The sequence below is a fragment of the Aotus nancymaae genome, unplaced genomic scaffold (genome assembly GCF_030222135.1).
Source record: "Aotus nancymaae isolate 86718 unplaced genomic scaffold, 86718_ANA_hifiasm-v0.15.2.pri h1tg000021l, whole genome shotgun sequence".
In the NCBI taxonomy this organism is placed as follows: domain Eukaryota; kingdom Metazoa; phylum Chordata; class Mammalia; order Primates; family Aotidae; genus Aotus; species Aotus nancymaae.
In genome coordinates this window covers 23,644,515-23,662,840 of record NW_026988433.1, presented here as the reverse complement: position 1 = coordinate 23,662,840, position 18,326 = coordinate 23,644,515, and the positions used below count along the sequence as shown (strand labels likewise).

The 18,326-nt window shown below is 44.9% G+C and overlaps 2 protein-coding genes across 5 annotated transcripts in view; one reads left to right on the top strand and one right to left on the bottom strand.

The window, feature by feature from the left end:
* Positions 1-4,538, bottom strand: part of KCTD10 (potassium channel tetramerization domain containing 10) — a 28,997-nt gene extending 24,459 nt beyond the window's left edge. For both annotated transcript variants that reach the window (XM_012469120.3, XM_012469121.3), the window contains exon 1: positions 4,471-4,538. In XM_012469120.3, coding sequence (XP_012324543.1) covers positions 4,471-4,473 — 3 coding nt within the window. In that variant the 5' untranslated portion in view covers positions 4,474-4,538. The remainder of the gene's footprint in view (positions 1-4,470) is intronic.
* Positions 4,539-4,837: 299 nt separating this feature from the next.
* UBE3B (ubiquitin protein ligase E3B) overlaps positions 4,838-18,326 on the top strand; it is a 57,273-nt gene continuing 43,784 nt past the window's right edge. Inside the window, exons 1-10 of one of the 3 annotated variants that reach the window (XM_012469119.3) lie at positions 4,838-4,982; positions 5,177-5,301; positions 8,775-8,879; positions 10,980-11,161; positions 11,299-11,419; positions 13,108-13,167; positions 13,538-13,642; positions 15,611-15,707; positions 16,960-17,045; positions 18,042-18,124. In XM_012469119.3, the coding sequence (XP_012324542.2) occupies positions 11,001-11,161; positions 11,299-11,419; positions 13,108-13,167; positions 13,538-13,642; positions 15,611-15,707; positions 16,960-17,045; positions 18,042-18,124 (713 nt within the window). In that variant the 5' untranslated portion in view covers positions 4,838-4,982; positions 5,177-5,301; positions 8,775-8,879; positions 10,980-11,000. Of the gene's footprint in view, positions 5,012-5,176; positions 5,302-8,774; positions 8,880-10,979; positions 11,162-11,298; positions 11,420-13,107; positions 13,168-13,537; positions 13,643-15,610; positions 15,708-16,959; positions 17,046-18,041; positions 18,125-18,326 lie in introns of all 3 variants that reach the window. The other 2 variants (XM_012469118.3, XM_064379872.1) reach the window with 2 other exon arrangements.

Here is an 18,326-nt window from a genome sequence, read left to right as displayed (position 1 = left end):
GAGAAAGACTGGCCTCATCTCCCTTCTTTAAAGAGTCCAAAAAGCCCTGAAAAAAGTTGTGAGGTAAAGTGTGGCTAAGGGTTTGGAGTCAGACCTGCGCTTAAAGGCCCCAGCCCTGCCACTGAGTAGCTGTGTCCAGGGCCAACAGTCTCACCTCTCTCACAGGGCTCCCTGGCTCCAAGTAAACACTCAGACAGGAAACACTCAAGTTATGATGATTTGGGAATGCTCCTGAAATCTCAAACTTATCTTCTCGTCTTTGGAGATTGTTTCCAGCTCTAATGACAGAGATAAAGGCAGGAGTCATCCAGATCTAGAATGAGACTCCAGATTAGGCAACAAAAGCACTGAAGCTTTTTGGAGCCCACCTGCTCCAAAGGTCAGTCAACATGATTGTAGGAGAAGCCCTGGGGGAAGTTTTGGCAGTGTTCATGTCCTTGAGCCCAAGTTACAGTGAACCGAGGCAGTGGAGCATACACCCTTATAGCAAACCTTTCCAGGGAGGACTCTCCCCGCTGTTGCGACTGGGATCCCGCCTGTTTTTTTTTTGAGATGGAGTTTCGCTCTTCTTGCCCAGGCTAAAAAGTGCAATGGTGTGATCTAAGCTTACTGCAACCTCTGCCTCCCAGGTTCAAGTGATTCTCCTGCCTTAGGGCATGGGATTACAGGCATGTGCCACCACACCTGGCTAATTTTGTATTTTTAGTAGAGACAGGGGTTTCTCTGTGTTGGTCAGGCTAGTCCCGAACTCCCAACCTCAGGTGATTCACCCACCTCGTCCTCCTAAAGTGTTGGGATTACAGGTGTGAGTCACCGCACCCAGTCAGGACGCTGCTTTTTGATTTGTTTCAGAGGTTTAATTTCATTACTAATGACATTGAGGAGGTGAGGCAGGAGACAGCAAAATTGGTTATGTGAAACAAAGAGGCGATGAAAACTTGTGATACTGGCTACGGATCTGATTCAATCAGAAGTTTACTCCAGTTAGATGGGTCAATTTCTCTTCTCTCCTTTCCACCTCCCCTGAATATAATGTTGCTGATTCTAAACAGTGGCTTTCCAATTGGTGACAATCGAAATCACCTGGGAGCTAAAAATTCCTGACACCTAGGTCCTACCATGAAAATTCCGATGTAACTGGTCTGGGATGTGGACTAGGCAGCAGAATGTTTAAAAACTCCCCCAGGAGATGTTAAAGCCCATTAAGATTCCAGCTCACTGTCCTAAAAAGTACTGTACTCCTTATTTAAGCTACCATTAACTCCATGGTCTGGGCCCCGTGAATTGGCAACCTGACACATAAAAACAAACCCAAACACCATAAGCAAAAGCAAGTCCCCACTTCACAGCTTCAGAGCCACAGCAGGAAGCAACTGTATGCATGCATGAAAATATGAAAAGCAGCTGAAGGGGAAAATAATTGACTGGAAAGGAGGCCCAGGCAAGTACAGTAGGAAAAAAGGCACCAAATCCCAGACCCCACATTTTCTTTTCTTTATTTTTTCTTGAGATGCAGTCTCGCTCTGTCGTCCAGGCAGGACTGCACTGGCATGATCTTGGCTCACTGCAACCTCCGCCTCCCGGGTTTAAGAAATTCTCCGCTTCAGCCTCCCAAGTAACTGGGATTACAGGTGCATGCTACCAAGCCCGGCTAATTTTTTGTATTTTTAGTAGAGACAGGGTTTCGCCATCTTGGCCAGGCTGGTCTTGAACTCCTGACCTCATGATCCAGCCTCCCAAAGTGTTGGGATTATAGGTGTGAGCCACCGCACCTGGCCCGACCCCATCCCCCCCACCCCCCCGTTTTCTATATGCTTCTTTCTAGAAGTCTTGTATGCGTGTGTTAAGGAAAATTGAAGAGTTTTGGCAAACCTGGATTGCAATCCAGTTCCACCACTTCCTTCATGAAATTTAAGCAATTTAACACAAGTCTCAGTTTTCCTTCTTTTTTTTTTTTGAGATAGAGTTTCGCCTCGTTACCCAGGCTGGAGTGCAATGGCGCAATCTCGGCTCACTGCAACCTCCGCCTCCTGGGTTCAGGCAATTCTCCTGCCTCAGCCTCCTGGGTAGCTGGGATTACAGGCACGCGCCACCATGCCCAGCTAATTTTTTTGTATTAGTAGAGACAGGGTTTCACCGTGTTGACCAGGATGGTCTCGATCTCTTGACCTCGTGATCCACCCGCCTCGGCCTCCCAAAGTGCTGGGATTACAGGCTTGAGCCACCGCGCCAGGCCAAGTCTTAGTTTTCTAACTTGTAAAATAGAGTGTTAAAGCCATAATCTTCAAAACCCTCAGAGAATGAATGTTAAAGTACTTGGCACCTAGTCCTATGTAGTTTCCTTTGGATCTCTCAAACTTAAGGGCCACTGGTTCCCAACCCTGGCTACTAAAATCACCTGGGTGTACCTAAAAACCCTAATGCTAGGCCAGGCACAGTGGCTCACACCCATAATCCCAGCACTCTGGCAGGCATGAGGCAGGAGGATCGCTTGAGCCCAGGAATTTGAGACCAGCCTGAGCAACTTAAGACCTCATCTCAAAAAAAAAAAAATCAAAAAAATTAACCGGGCGTGGTGGCACACAGCTGTAGTCCTAGAAGATTGGTTGAGGCTTTAGTGAGCTGAGATCACACCAGTGCACTCTCCAGCCTGGGCAACAGAGCAAGACCCTGTCTCAAACACACACACACACACACACACACACACACACACACACGTGCTTGTCTAGGCTACACCCCAGATCAATTAATCAGTATCAATTAATCAGAGATGCAGAGGGGTGGCTGATGAGTCACTAGTGCTTAAAAAACTCTTCAGGGGATTCCGACGCAGGACAAGGGCTCACTGCCACCTAAGCTAAGGTGTTTAACCAGCTTTGTCTAAGAAGTGCCAGAGATGTGAGACAAAGCATCACCTTAGGGGATTCCCACAGCAAAGAAGTTTAAGAAACACTGTATTGAAGCCAGTTATAAAATCTTCCCAAACTCAGGGCATTTCTCTAACTCAGAAAAGTCTGCTGTTCCGTTTCAACTAAACTTAGTCGCATCAGTCACATAATTGCAGCATTATTTTACACCCAAAATTTGCTTATGAGACAGCTACCACCAACTGCAACTGTTCCACCGAATGACATTCTCCTCCTGTGTTTAATATACAAACTCTTGGCCTATTTCTCTCAATGGTCCAGTAAGAAAGATGTTTTATCATCAACCCCACTTTTTAAGGGAGAAAACTAGGAATCACACCTATAAGAGCCCTCTGACTCCCAACTCTTATGCCCCTTTCATTACACAGTCCGAATAAGATATCATTACTCTAATCCCTTGCAGGGCTTGTTAAAGCAGATAGATGGGCTCCACCCCAAGAATGTCTGATTCAGTAGTCTGTGATAGGGCTTGATAATTCAGCCATTTTGAACAAGCTCCCAGGTGTTGCTGCTGGTAGGACCACAGTTTGAGAACTACTGGTTTATGCCGCCTTCTTCCCTTCAGCTGGTCCTTATTTTGCACAAAATGGGGCAGACTAGTCAAAGTCAGATACAGGATAACTGATTTTCCTTCAGCAGCATCATTGTGACTGATTTTCCCTAAAGACTGCACTTACTAGGGACGTGACAAACAAGCAAACAAGTAGAAAGAAGATCTGGGCCAATCTTTAGTCATCTCTACCCAGGGACAAGGAACTATTCAGGGAACAAACCCTTGAGGATCCCAAGCAGACAAACCCCACAGCGGAGAGGCAGATCTTGAGACATCCTCCGCTGCTTCTGCGTGGTCACCTCTGGCCTCAATGGAAGTTACAAATAAGTACCCAGGCGCCAGCTGAGGCGTTGGACTCCATGGCGCAGGTATCCTGACCTCAGGCTCCTGGCATCTCTCCCCAGAATTCCAAGCACTGAACGCACAACCGCCTGCTGGGCTCCCTTGATTTCTTCGCCCACTGGCCCGTGTAATCAGACGCAGCTGGAAGCCCCTTCCCCATTTCCTGGAAATTCAGCGACTCCACCCACAACCTCCAAAACCCCAAACGCTCCGCCCCAATAAATTCTACCTCACCTCATAACCTGCCTATTCCCCTTCGTAATCCTCCAAATCCTCATTTTCCACCCCAAATGTCCGTTTTCAATGATATCTCTTTGTTCTCCTCGCAGTTACCAAACCCCATCTGCCACCAGCACGCAGGACTCACTCGGAGACACCCCTTCCTCACGCACACACATATTCTACTCCCTAAGCCCAAATGCGCTTTCCAGATTCCTAACTGCCAGGGATACCCCTACCTCTAATTCTCCACCCAAAGCCCTTCCCCCACACCCAGCCTTTCCCCCATCCAATCCCTCAAATGCCTCTCCCCTATCGCTACTGCCCCCATCGCACCCCCTCCCCTCGGTCCCTTCTCCTTATACTCTACTGCTGCCCAGCTTCCTCGGCCGCCCGCAGCCCCCAGTCGGTGGGCACCGCCCTCCCTACCATGAAAAGTCGGAGGACGCCGGAGTCTCCAAACCCGGACTGAGAGAGGCAGGAAACACCCAGCTCACGCCAGCCGGAGGCGGAGGCGGAGGCGGGGCCGGGGCAGTAACTTCCGCTCTCCGCACCCCACTTCCGCCCCGCAGAGCGCACCGTTTTAAGCCATCCGTTGTGCGCCTAGAGGGCAGCTTTCTTTCCAACCTCCACGGCCGGAATGGGTTCCAGCTTCTCTCGGCTGGGTCGGGCATTTATCCCACCTCCGCTATTTCAGCTGCCAGAGGGGATGACAAGGTGTGGGGAAGTTTTCCTTCCCGGGCGAAGAAGCTCTGCGGAACTGTCATTTTCCGGAACTGGATGCTTGCTTCCTGGCGGAGTTCTGAAAGCGAACACCCTGGGGCAAGATGGCGGTTGTGCCTCGGCTGCTGCCCCGGGTCTGGCAGAACTCGAGTGTTTTGGGCTGAGCCAGTGGCAGCTGCGGCCCCGGCCCCGAGTGTGGGGACCTCCAGCGAATAAAGGTCGGCCTGCGGGTAGCGAGTGAGAACAGGTCGTTAGTTCTCCGGGTGGTGGGGCTGGGGACTTTGAGGGAGGTGACTCTAGGGCCGAGCCCCTGCCTGGCCAGGTCGGAGGGGCAAGTGCTGGGATCTGGCTTGTGTGCTTCAGGGGCTCTCTCCGCGGCCCTTTCTACATCTTTTCACTTTTGGGATCATAGGCCTTTATAAACGGACCAATGCTGGCTGATTTGTTCCTGTGGTTGTTGATGCCGAGGAGAGACGCCGGGCCCCAGGAGTCATCTAAACTGGAGTTCGAATACTATTCGCTCTCTGTGCGACTTGGGTGAGTTCCCTCTGAGCCTCAGTTTCCTTCTGAGTAAAATGGAGTAATTATCAGGTTTCACAAAGGATGTGAAATACGTTTCAGTACTGTGCCTGACACCTAGCTCTGAATAAAGAAACGCTTGGTCGTAATTTGACTCCAGCGTAGCCCCCACAGGCAACGTTGAATTCTCAGCTTCTCTTTGTTTTGCTGCTCTGTGGATGAGGGAGCCCTGGATCTTGTTTACTTACTAATAAATAATTGCTTTGGTTATACATGGATTCAAATTCAAAAGCATCCACCTAGATAGGCGGTAGCTTTCGATAAATAATAGCTGTTAGTATGAATAGTCTCTTTAAGTCCTGTTTCCTATTCTTTAAATAAAAATTAGATTCTTGAAGCTGGGCGCGGTGGCTCACGCCTTGTAATTCTAGCAATTTGGGAGGCCGAGGCCTGAGGTCAGAAGTTCAAGACCAGCGTGGCCAACATGGTGAAACTCCGTCTCCACTAAAAATACAAAAATTAGACAGGCATGGTGGTGGGTGCCTTTAATCCCAGCTACCTGAAAGGCTGAAGCAGGCGAATCACTTGAAACCGGGAGGTGGAGGTTGCAGTGAGCTGAGATCGCACCACCGCACTCCAGCCTGGGCAACAAAGTGAGACTCCTAGTCAAAAAAAAAAAAAAAAGAAGAAGAAAGATTATCGAGACCTGATAGAGCTGTTGAAGAGACAAGTTGGTTAAATGTCTGTACAGTGTCTGATACACGGTCTGCCCTGAACAAATGGTGGTGGTCGTTAACTTGGTGGCCCAGCTTCTCCTACTGTACAGGGAAAATCCTCTTGGCTCAGTAGCAGTTGGTATTTATGGTGCTTCAGCTTTGGGAGTACAGAGTGAAGACAAGAGTCTGAATCCTGTCTCTTAGTTATTACAGTCTTGACTCTGCCACATACTAATGGTCTAAACTGGACTGAAGGAGATCATGAATGATCTTCTCATAGGACTCCTGTCGTTATTAGATGAAATCACTTACAAAGACTTGACACATAATGGGTACTCATTTACTTTTTTAAATGATCTTGGTTACCACCAACTCTTATTTTCCAATTTTTCTACCTATATGATTCTTGTTTTCCTAACTAGATTGCAAGCTTCTTAAGGACAATACAGTAAAGTTCACTTACATGCTATATGCTTTCAGATGTCCATTATTATTATTTTCTCATTTAATCCTAATCACAATGTTATGATGACTAAACTGAGGTACAAGAAGGGTAAATGGTACTTTTAATCCTTTTAGCAACCCTAGGACATAGACACTGTTATTACCCTCCATTTAGACATAAGGAAACTGAGGCCTAGAGAGGATAAGTAACTTGGCCAAATGTCAGATAGAATGAGTACTAAAAAGAACCAAGGCCCAGCCCACCTTCTCTGATGCACGACTTTTTCTGCTGTGCACAGCCTTTGATTCTCCATGGCATTCAGCAAAATAAGTACTTAATAAACACTTGATTGTGTGTTTTATTTGATTGATGAACTATAGTATCCACTGTGGAGGCGGAGAAGGTATATAGGAAAGGATAAGAAAAACTATAAAGTGTAGGCTATTATATGTTATAAACAGAAATCAACCAATAACATTGCTGAAGAGATGATAATCTCAAGGAAGAGGATAAGAATAATTTCTTATTCTGAGAGGCCCCCTGGGAGCAGTGAAAGTTTTAAGATAGTCTTACAGTTACTTAGGCACAGTTTGCATGCAACTTTGCTTTTCTTTTAGGAAGAGGCTCCCTCTTCCCTTTCTAATTCCATGTACCCTCTGCCATCTAGGCACTGTCTGTCTGCATGGTGTGGAGGGAACATATCATTGCACTCATGACTTGGGCCCTGCTCTTTTGCAGCTCTAAGGAGCCTGAATCTGTTACTCAGTCTAAACAACAGGGCCAGGAGTTCATAGCCCAAGGGACAGGACTGGTGAATCTTAGTACATTTAACGTAGAAAAAAAAGTGAATGGGTGAGAAATGTCAGGCTGCATTATTTCCTACCCAGAGAACTTTAGTGTTTGTGCAGATGGGACCCACTGCTGAAGGGTTTTAAAAAAAAAATCCCCATGTCTATAAAAATAGTAGATCAGTTAGACTTATTGACTATACACCCTACACTGTGCACTCAAGTACCTCAATAGGTACTTGATACACATCATCACATTTAGTCCTCATTATCAACCTCTAAGCCAATTAATAGATGCAGATGGAAAGACTCAGGGCCAATCACCGTGGCTTATACCTATAATCCCAACATTTGGAGAGGCCAAAGCAGGAGGATTTTTTGAGCCCAGGAGTCCTGGGCAACATAGCAAGACCCTACTGCTCCAAAAAATTTAAAAACTAGCCAAATGTGGTGATGTGCACCTGTGGTCCCAACTACTTGAGAAGCTGAGGTGGGAGAATCACTTGAGCCTGGGAGATAGAAGCTGCAGTGAACTATGATTGTACCACTGCACTCCAGCTTGGACGACAGAGCAAGACCCTGCCTTAAAAAAAAAAAAAGAATTAGGCATTCTCCCTACAGTACATGGCAGTGCTAGGGACTGGCTTCAACTCCTTGTGACTCCCAAAGCCTCTGTTCTCCTCACTGTGCAGTGCTGCTTCACCATGTGCATTCCGTGGAAAATTTAGAAAATACAGACCAATTAAGGAGAATTTCCCACAATTTCAGTACCTCAGAACAGCCAGCACCGGTAACATGTTGGTATAGTTCATACCAGTTTTGTTTCTGTGTGCATGTGCATTTTTCTTTAGATAATTGGGCTTTTATTGGTTCACAGGCAGCCTTTTATTCACTTCTAAGGCATAGACATTTTTCTATATCATTAAAAATGTCAAACATGGCCAGGCACGATGGCTCACACCTATAATCCCAGCTGAGGGATTACAGACTGAGGAAGGCAGATCACCTAAGGTCAGGGGTTCAAGACCAACCTGGGAAACATGGTGAAACCCTGTCTCTTCTAAAAATATAAATATTAGCTGGGCGTGGTGGCACACGCCTGTAATCCCAGCTACTTAGGAAGGCTGAGGCAGGAGAATCACTTGAACCCGGGAATGGAGGTTGTAGTGAGCTGAAATGACACTGCCACACTCCAGTATCAGCAGCAGAATGACTCTCTGTCTCAAAGAAAAAAGAAAGTGTCAAACATGATTTTCAATAGCTCTTTTTAACATTCCATGCCTTTAAGTTATTTTTGCTTCCCATCATAACTTTAATTCAACAACAACTTTGGGATTATTTTCAGCACATTCCCTTTAAACTGTGAGGATTGAAGAGATACAGTGTAACATTTAGATGAGACATTAAATAAAGAGGACCCCATGGTGTTTTTTAAAAACCATTGGCATTGTGGTTATTACTTGTACTCAGTGAGGAAGATATATGATGCCACACCTATAAAATTTAACCCTAAGTCTGATTTTTTTCTTCTGCTTCTGCCAGAAAAAAGACAAGCTTCTCTGAAGTGAGAAGCTGTTCTCAGCCACGAGTCCTGTGCAAGATCACTAATGATTACCTGGCATTTCTGTGACACAGGAACGTCCTCAGGTGAGATCTCCAGAAAGAGTAAATAATTCAGAAGATGGCTACCTTTTCTCTCCAAGCCTTTTATAGGTTGGTGCAAAAGTAATTGCTGCTTAGTGTTTTTTTAAAAAAGTCAAAAACCGGCCGGGCGCGGTGGCTCAAGCCTGTAATCCCAGCACTTTGGGAGGCCGAGACGGGTGGATCACGAGGTCAAGAGATCGAGACCGTCCTGGTCAACATGGTGAAACCCCGTCTCTAAAAATACAAAAAATTAGCTGGGCATGGTGGCGCGTGCCTGTAATCCCAGCTACTCAGGAGGCTGAGGCAGGAGAATTGCCTGAACCCAGGAGGCGGAGGTTGCGGTGAGCCGAGATCGCGCCATTGCACTCCAGCCTGGGTAACGAGCGAAACTCCGCCTCAAAAAAAAAAAAAAAAAAAAAAAAAAAAAAAAAAAAAAAAGTCAAAAACCACAGTTACTTTTGCACCAACCTAATACCTTACCTCCTGTGCTCAGGTGGGCTCTGTTAGTTTGTTTCAAGGATTACTGATGATGTTTGACAGATGTGAATCACTGTTGAGAAGGGGTCCCAGAGGTCCCTTTATACGTTCATATGGCAGGAGGCTAGCACCAACTTTTTCTTTGGTTATAAAAGTGTATTATTGTATTGTCCTTATTAATACTAGTAATAGAGCACACTTATTAAATGCTTTTCAGTAACATGCCATTCATTAACACCTCTAGGAGATAATACTGTTGTATTCAATGTTTATTTTAATAATTTTAAAATTTATTTTTTAGATTTAGGGAGTACAGTTTTCTTGTATGCATATATTGTTTAGTGCTGGAGTCTGCGCTTTTAGTGCATCCATCACCTGAGTGGTGAACATTGTACCAATAGGTAATTTTTCAGCTGTTACCCTCATCCTGTCTCCCACCTTTTGGAGCCTCCATTATCCGTTATTGCACTCTCTGTGTCCATGAGGACCCATTGTTTAGCTCCCACTTAGAAGTCCGATCATGCAGTATTTGGCTTTCTCTTTCAGTTCTTTCACTTAGGATAAATAGCCTCTAGTTCTATCCATCCAGCTTTTTACTCTGGATGATGTATTCACATGGATGCTGCTTTGAGTGAAGTAGCCTGGAGTAGAGATTGTTTTCTGGAAGTCTGGATTTCTGAATAATTCATTTCAGTATTTAGGACTGGGCTGATTGTACATTTGTATAGAATAACAAAGTCACCAAGCATCTAAAGAAATCATCTCAGTATGGGAGCCTCCTTGGGTCAGTGCTGTGTACCTTAGGCTGCTAGCAAAAGCTGTCCCTTTAGGGAAAACCAGTTACTGGTGATTTAGATAAAAACTTAGTGTATAAGTTAGTGCTTCTGTTTAGAAAAGCGCCTGTCAGTGGACAGGAGCATTTCTGCAGTCAAGTCTTTATTAGTCCTTGGCAGGATGGTAACTGTAAGGACGATGGAATAAATTATACATAAAACCAAATATATTCAATGTAGTGTACTGTCTTGCATTCTGAAGTGTGTACCTTTTGCTTTGTTAATGTTAAAATGGCCCTCTCTCTTTTGTGTGCTGTCACAAAGTAGGCACCGGTAAATATTTGTTTAGTGAGTGGATGAATACAATAATGATGACAGTAAATAATCACGTTTGAGTTTTCCCTCGAGTCCTTACTTGGAAAAATAAAAGCTGACCTCTCAGTGTTGGTTTCCCAAATACCGTGGACTACTCCAGAAAATTCAAATGTCTGGGAATCTTTGGCCTACAGGAAACCTAGCTTGAGTTAGAGCTTTATGGGTGGGATTGGTTCATTCTTTGTTCATTCATAAAGCTGGGCCTGCCCTTATCCTGTGCCAGGTACTGTGCTCTTTCCCTTAAGAAGAAGTGATTATTTAGTACAGGACATAGCATCCCTGGTTTTGGTGAGTTGCATGAAAGAGCCTGTAGGAGGTTGGGACTTGTGCTGAGAGTTGTTAGTACTTGGGAGGGTGTTAACAGGTCCTGAGTATCTCTGCTGCCCAGGTCCCTGCCCACTCTCTGCTCTTGGGCCCCTTTCTATGTGTGTTTTTCACACAACAATCTACAACACCTACTTGCCCGTTTTCCTTGCAGGGTTTGTGCAAGTTTGCAAACATGTTCACCCTGTCTCAGACCTCAAGAGCATGGTTCATCGATAGAGCCCGTCAGGCACGAGAAGAAAGGCTCGTGCAGAAGGAGCGGGAGCGAGCAGCTATTGTGATCCAGGCCCATGTCCGGAGTTTTCTCTGTCGGAGTCAACTGCAGAGAGAGATCAGGTGAAGGCCAGGATCTCCCTAGCACATGCTTCTCTTGCTCCTAATTGATAGCAGATACATGAGTTTTCTCCTAGAGTGCTTGAAAAGCCTTCCAGGTGCTATAAACTGCTAATTTAAAATGTCTCTTTCCTTTCTAGGAGAGAGATTGATGACTTTTTTAAAGCAGATGACCCTGGGTCCACTAAAAGAAGTGCACTTTGTATTTTTAAGATTGCAAGGAAACTACTGTTCTTATTCAGAATCAAAGAGGATAATGAGGTAAAACAGTAGCAAACATGCACAATACTTCCATATGTCATATCTTTTGTAATTATTAATATTAGTCTGTTCTTATAGCAGCTTTATGAGGTAGTTATTGTCACCCCCACATCCTGTTCCTTTTGTTTTCTTGTGACCTGTTTTGGAGTGATTATGCCCAGTGCTTTTGGGAATCTTTTCACATTGACCATTATAAGCACAAGTTGAACTTGGATGCATACAAGAGCCAGGAAGTTTAGTTAATAAGTTAAAAAAACCCATATATGAGATAAAACATAATATGAAATACAAATCATATTTAAACAGTAACTGACAGGCAGCAGTGGTGAGGACGTCAAAGGGAATAGCAGGGTCTGTGACCTGCGCCATCCATGGGGAGCAGCTACTCACCTCAGTGGTGGACTCAGACTCTGATTGTTGTTTTTTTTTTAAGAGATGCCAAAGATCTAGGTCTTCATGCTGAATGTCCTTTATTTATTTATTCATTTATTTATTTTCTGAAACAGGGTCTCACTCTCACCCCTGGAGTGCAGTAGCACTATCATAGCTCACTGTAGTCTTGACCTCCCAAGGCTCAAATGATTCTTCCACCTCAGCCTCCTAAGTAGCTGGGATTACAGGCATGTGCCACCACGCACGGCTAATTTTTGTATTTTTTAGTAGAGATGGAGTTTCTCCATGTTGGCCAGGATGGTCTTGAACTCCCGACCTCAGGTGATCTTCCCACCTCGGCCTCCCAAAGTGCTGGCATTATAGGCATAAGCCACCATCAGTGTTCTAATTTATAAATCTTGGCAATTAATTTGAAATTTTTTAAGTATCCTGCAAATCATACAAGAAGTGCCAGTTTGCACCTTAGGGATTAGAATGATCAGCCTGGAAATATAATCCCAGGAAAGCAGATAGTTATCTATACTAGTACTAAAATGCCATTGAGGCATGTCTCCATTTACCAGCTGTTAGGCATTTGCTATTGCTAAGCTTCACATTGTGCCAACCCTCTCTAGGCACTGGGGCCTTGGAAGGAAACAAGACAGGCAAGGTCTCTACCCTCAGAGAGTTCTTAGGCCAGCAAGAGAGGGAGGAGTATGTAGGCAGTGAACACATGATTACATAGATGAGGACAGGTAAGCTGGAGGAGGTAACCTTCATGTTATAGAAAAGGAAACTGCAGCTCAGTGTGGTAGGGCAGCCTGCCCAGTATCACATTGTTTAAGGGTATATCCAGGATTGGTATAGCCAAAATGGAACCTGTTTTCTAGTTTCCTTTTGCATTGGAGGATAAAAGTGATGATAAAGGCTGCTGTCTGTGAGGCAAAAGTCAGTATCCATAGTACTTAGGAAATGGTAAACTGGAGAGCACAATTGAGAGAGCAGCTGGCCTGCAGGAATCCAAGTCCAATTTGCCAGATTGATACTGTTTTTTGAAAGAAGCCTCATTTTGAATATTTATGTGAAATATACCAGTTTCTAAAACATTTCTGTAGGATTACTCCAGCCCTTAGGACATCAGTTGGAGAACCCTTTAGCCTCTCTGATCTTCAGTGTCCTCATCTGTAGGAAGGAACTGCCTGTGATTATGTATGTGAATCCCCTGGTATAATACCTGCCGCCGAAGGCTTGTTTTCTTCGTTTTCACTTTTTCATTGGTTGTGGGAATGTATAACCCACAGTGTGTCTCTTTGCAGAGATTTGAGAAGTTGTGTCGCAGCATCCTGAGCAGCATGGATGCTGAGAATGAGCCTAAGGTAAGTGGACGGGAGCCACAGTGCCTCCCACAAGCTCTTAAGGGCCAGCCTACTGGGCTCTGAAAGTTCCTGTTGAATGTTAGGATCAATTTACATACAAATGCAAATAAGCAGTAGATGGAAAACATGATTCCTTACTTTCTTCATGATCCTAGTAGCTATGTTCTGCTCCTGCCACAATTTTCTTACTAGGGTGTTTTGTCTTTGGGTTTAGTGTTAAAATAAGTCCTGTTTGCTGCTTAGTCATCTTTTCAGGTCTACTGCTTTATCTGGCACTGGACTTTTAACTAATAGGTCCATTTCCAACAGTTAGAGCATATGTGATATAATCTCAATAACAGCCCATGACATTCTTTTTTCTCACTTGTAGGTTTGGTATGTGTCTCTGGCTTGTTCTAAGGACCTCACCCTCTTTTGGATTAAGCAGATCAAGAGCATTCTGTGGTATTGCTGTGACTTTCTCAAGCAGCTCAAGGTAAAAAAAACAAAAACAAAAACACAAAACCAGAAACAGTAAATATGTGATTTTCATCTGGAGACTTTAGTCTGTATTTTCAGAGTCCCTGTCAATCAGAATTGCTAATTGAGCCCCTGTTCTGGAAGAGAGGAAGTTTGATGCTGTTATCAATACAAGCCCTTCTTTGGTGTGTGTCAGGCCCTTGACCCGCTTGCCCTGCCACAGCCTGCATACCAGGGAATCTGTCATGTTCCTTCCCATTCATTTAATGTAATCATTACTTTATGATCTACCTTATTATACTAGTCAGTTCTTTTGCTCAAGTCCAGAAGTCCAACGTGAGCACAGCTAGTGTCACCTACCGGTTAAACAAGGAAGAGAACATTGTGCTCCAGAATATATTCAGTAACGTGGCAGCTGGGGATGAGAGCCAGGGGTTTCTGGATTCTCTCTCTCATTGTTTTCTCTCATCCCTGCTCCCTTTTTGGGTCACCTCGTCCTTTCCTGCTGGAATCATGGCAACCAGCAGTTTTGACTTTATAGTCTTACCCTGTCTTGACTAAAGAGAAAAGAGGCCTCCCCACCAATTCAAAAATCTGGGTTTCTTGTAGGTCCAGTGAAATCCTGGGTTCATCTCTGAACCAGTCACAGTGCTAGAGGAATGGGGTACTGCCAGTAGCCCAGCCTTGTCCTGTGCTCCCCCACCTTCTTCAGTGTTCTGAAAAGGATGGACAGGGTGTGTAAGCAGATGTACACAAGAGCCTCTTCTACTTTGCACATAGGGAGAGAGAGGTTTCAGGGACAGAGGCTTGGCAAGAATGCAGGTAGCAGCTGAATAATGGGATGAAAGTCCCTGGACTGCTTCCACGCCCCACCACCTGCTGGCAGTCCATTCCCAGCCATCACTCTTTGGGTGCTCAGGAATGGCTCTTATCCATGACCCAGCCAAGGCAGTGGTCAGCAACAAGCCATGTCTGGCTTGTCAGGTGAGACATGGCTCAGAGCAGAGTTTCTCCATTCTGTTCTTTAGAGCCCTGGGAATCCACCAAAATGCCTCAGGGCCAAGTGGGCAGGGTATTTTCCTACCTGCGTTTGAGCCAGGCAGACCCTTGTTTATCTGTTCTCTGTGTGTACATTCCACAGCAGATTGCTCTTTGAGCAAACAAAAAAAGTTTATATGAGGAAACACATCAGGAGAGAAAGGGCACTGACTCTGGAGCCAGGAATATGTGAAATTCAGTCCTGATTGCTCTGCTCATTTCCCAGGTAGCCTTGGACAAGCTTCTTCCCCTCTCTTACTGTTGATGAGCTTGGGGGTTTGAACTCAGTGGTCTCCAAGGTTGTCTCCAAGGTCCCTTCCAGGTGTACTTGCTATAGGGTCTCTGTGCCTAGAAAGCAGTCAGGCCTTTTGCCTGACTTAGAGTTGGTGAAACAATGAACTGTCATCAAAATTAGAAGAGCTGCCAACATTATGTGGAGTTATCTATGTGCCAGGCACTGTTCTTAGTGCATTGTATGCATTAATCCATTTCTTACAACAACCCTATGAGGAAAGCAGTGTTACTATTTCTGGTCAATAGATGAGGAAACTGAGGCAAAGAGAGGTTAAGAAACTTGCCTAAGCTCACACAGCTAGTAAGTAGTAAAGTCAGAAGGCTGAGCCCAGAGTCCCTGTCATGCTCAATTGCATTTCTGCTCTGTTGCTGCAGTGTTCAAACAGATAGGCAGACACGTGTACACACAGCAAGCCAGCCCTGGTCATCTTGTTTTCTAGGAATACTCAATTCTCCATTCCCAGGAATATGTGATTCCTTGTTCTTTAACTCCTGAAGTGGTCATTCTCCAAGAGGAAAAGAATGAAGACTGATCTATAACCTTGACTCAGTGATTCCAGGCTCAGCTCCCATAGAGCAGTTGTAAAATGAATACTTTGCTGTCTGAAATCAGAGATGTGTGTCTTCATCTTGCTCGGTTTATTGTTTCCAGCCTGAAATCTTACAAGACTCCCGACTCATCACCCTGTACCTCACAATGCTTGTCACCTTCACAGACACTTCAACGTGGAAAATTCTTCGGGGAAAAGGTCTGTGGGACTTGGTTCAAAATGTTTTTTGACATTTCCATAGAGAACTCGGGGGCCTTTTTTCCTTTGTAAGAAGCGTTTTTGCCACCACAAGCCTCAGGGAAGGCCCTGAGACCATATAAATGAGGATGCCCTTGGCACTTACCATCAGACTGCGTCATAGTATCCAGAAAGCATTCACCATTTCGTGTTGTACTCTACCCTTCTTTGAATTTACGTTTGAAGACATGGTTCTTCTGATCTTAATTTTTTTAATTCCCACAGTGCCTTAGCCTCCAAGTGATAACCTTCACTTAAGCCTTGTCGTTTTACTTGGAAAATCATTAGGTTGTGAATAATTCTATTTTGCCCATAAAATTTGCATTATAAAGCTGCCTCCTTCCCTGAAAAGTGTTCCTAGCCCTAAATGTTTCATATGGTCATTTCTTTCATCCGTTCAACAAGTAGCCTATATGTGCCAGACACTGCTAGGTGCTGGAGAGACAAAGATAAGCAAAACAGAAAGGGGCACTGCCCTTCAGGGACTTTAGGTGCTCCCTTCCTCACAGAGCTTGAGTCTGATGAGGAAAACAGGCATTAAATAGACTTTGTTCATAGATATAAAAAGACAATAATGTGGTAAGTGCTTGTAAGGAAGTATGCAAGAGAAATGAGAGTGTCTAGTAGAGTTGGGAGGCCTTGCTTGGTCTGGGGCTCTGGCTTTCTTGAAGAAGTGGGTGTGAGCTGAAAGCTGGAGAGAGAGCTGGGATTCACAGAGTGAAAAGTAGGGATGAAATGAAAAGCAGGGAAACTGCATGTGAAAGGCTCCGGGTCAGCAAGGTGGGTTTATTTCAGGCATGACCCTGGCCTCTTGGAGGAAATATAAAAATCGTTGAGTTCTGGGCCCTTCCAGGAAGCTCATGTCCCATTGAGGAGAGGAGGCATCCCCCCAGAGAAGACAGTACCAGGCCCTAGGAGGTAATTAGAAAAGGTGCTTTAGGAGCTCAGAGGTCAGAGATGTCACTTCTGGCTAGGGGTGTGACAGCACCCATCACGCAAGAGGTGACTCTTGAGCCAGGCCCTCCAGGAGTGTTAGAGTTTCAGATAGTCATTGCCTCCCTGTGCCCTGGCACCAGGCCTAAGGAAAAAGGAAAGCAAGCCAGGGAACATCTCATTTCCTAGGGCCTTGGGTATGGGACATAATTCCTGTCCCACATAAACAGGTCACATTATGGCAAGACATTTTTTTGTTCTCACTTTTTTCTTTGTTTAGGTGAGAGTCTTCGACCAGCAATGAACCACATTTGTGCAAATATAATGGGACATCTCAACCAGCATGGATTTTATTCTGTGCTGCAGGTCTGTGACCCCTGCCCCCTAATATGTGACTTCTTCACTCCAACACCCGCACTTGGATTTTTACGTTTGGGTTCAGCATACCTGGTGCCCTCCTCAGAAACACTTTTCATAGGAAGAGCTTGACGGCTGGTGTCAAGCTTTTTCCTTCCCCCTTTTTCCTTCCCCTGCCTTGTCTCACTTGTGGGTCGGTCAGGTAAAGGGAGGACAGTGGTGCCGGGATCCCTTGAATGCTCTACATTTTTGGCTGCCAGGGTAGTCCAGTCTTTTGACATTTGAACTCTGGAAGGAGACCTCAGGGCTTTTTCCCTCAGATTCCTTCTTGGTTGATGTCTACAATCATACTTCTAGCTCTGTGTCCTCAGACAGCCCTTTTCATTTCGTACCTTGTTAAGAAAGCCTGATTGCTGTTTAAAGGCACTATGGTATTCTTGAGTTTCAGAAGTAATGTTGACTTCGCCCTTCCTTCTGCCTGGCGCTGTGATGGGCTATTTCCTGATTTGGTTTCATATGTTCCTCACAACAACCCTGTAAGGTGGTCTGATGGCAGAAGATGGCATGACTGGCAGTTATCTCAGTAGAGGAAGCTTCTACTTTGCACCATAACTGAATGGCTTCTAAAATAATATGGTGTCTTTATATTTCAAGTCTGGTAGTATTTTTCTTAGCTGTTTTTTTAACTTTATTATTAAAGAATTTTTAACCATATTATTTAAAGTAGAGAAAGAGTGGTAGAGTTAACCTCCTTACCCAATACTTTCTTCCCCTTCCTTTTATAAAAACACTGCATACGATATTTTTTTCAGAGACAGGATCACTCTGTCACCAGGCTGGCCTTAAGGAATCCCCCTGCCTCAGCCTCCTGAGCTGGGACTGTAGGCACAAGCCACCATGCCTGGCTTACAATACAGTTTTTATTCTGAAGGACTCATTTTGCTTTTTTATGTACAAATGAATATAAAGTTGGTATCCTCTGACCAGTTAAAATGTTCTTTTCAGATATTGTTAACCCGTGGCCTGGCACGACCCCGTCCTTGTCTATCCAAAGGCACTTTAACGGCAGCCTTTTCTCTAGCGTTGCGGTGAGTAAGAAACCATAGCTGATGGCATGTTCTTGAATGCTTCCTCCTCTTGGTTTTCTTTTTTTCTCATTACTAGTATTAGGTGTAGACTTGCCCACTTTGTCAGAATTTACAGGAAGCATTGTTCTTAATGAAAGTGACACTTTTGTGACTGCTCAAACTTAATCTTCAGTCTGTACCCCTGACTATTACTGCAGTGTGA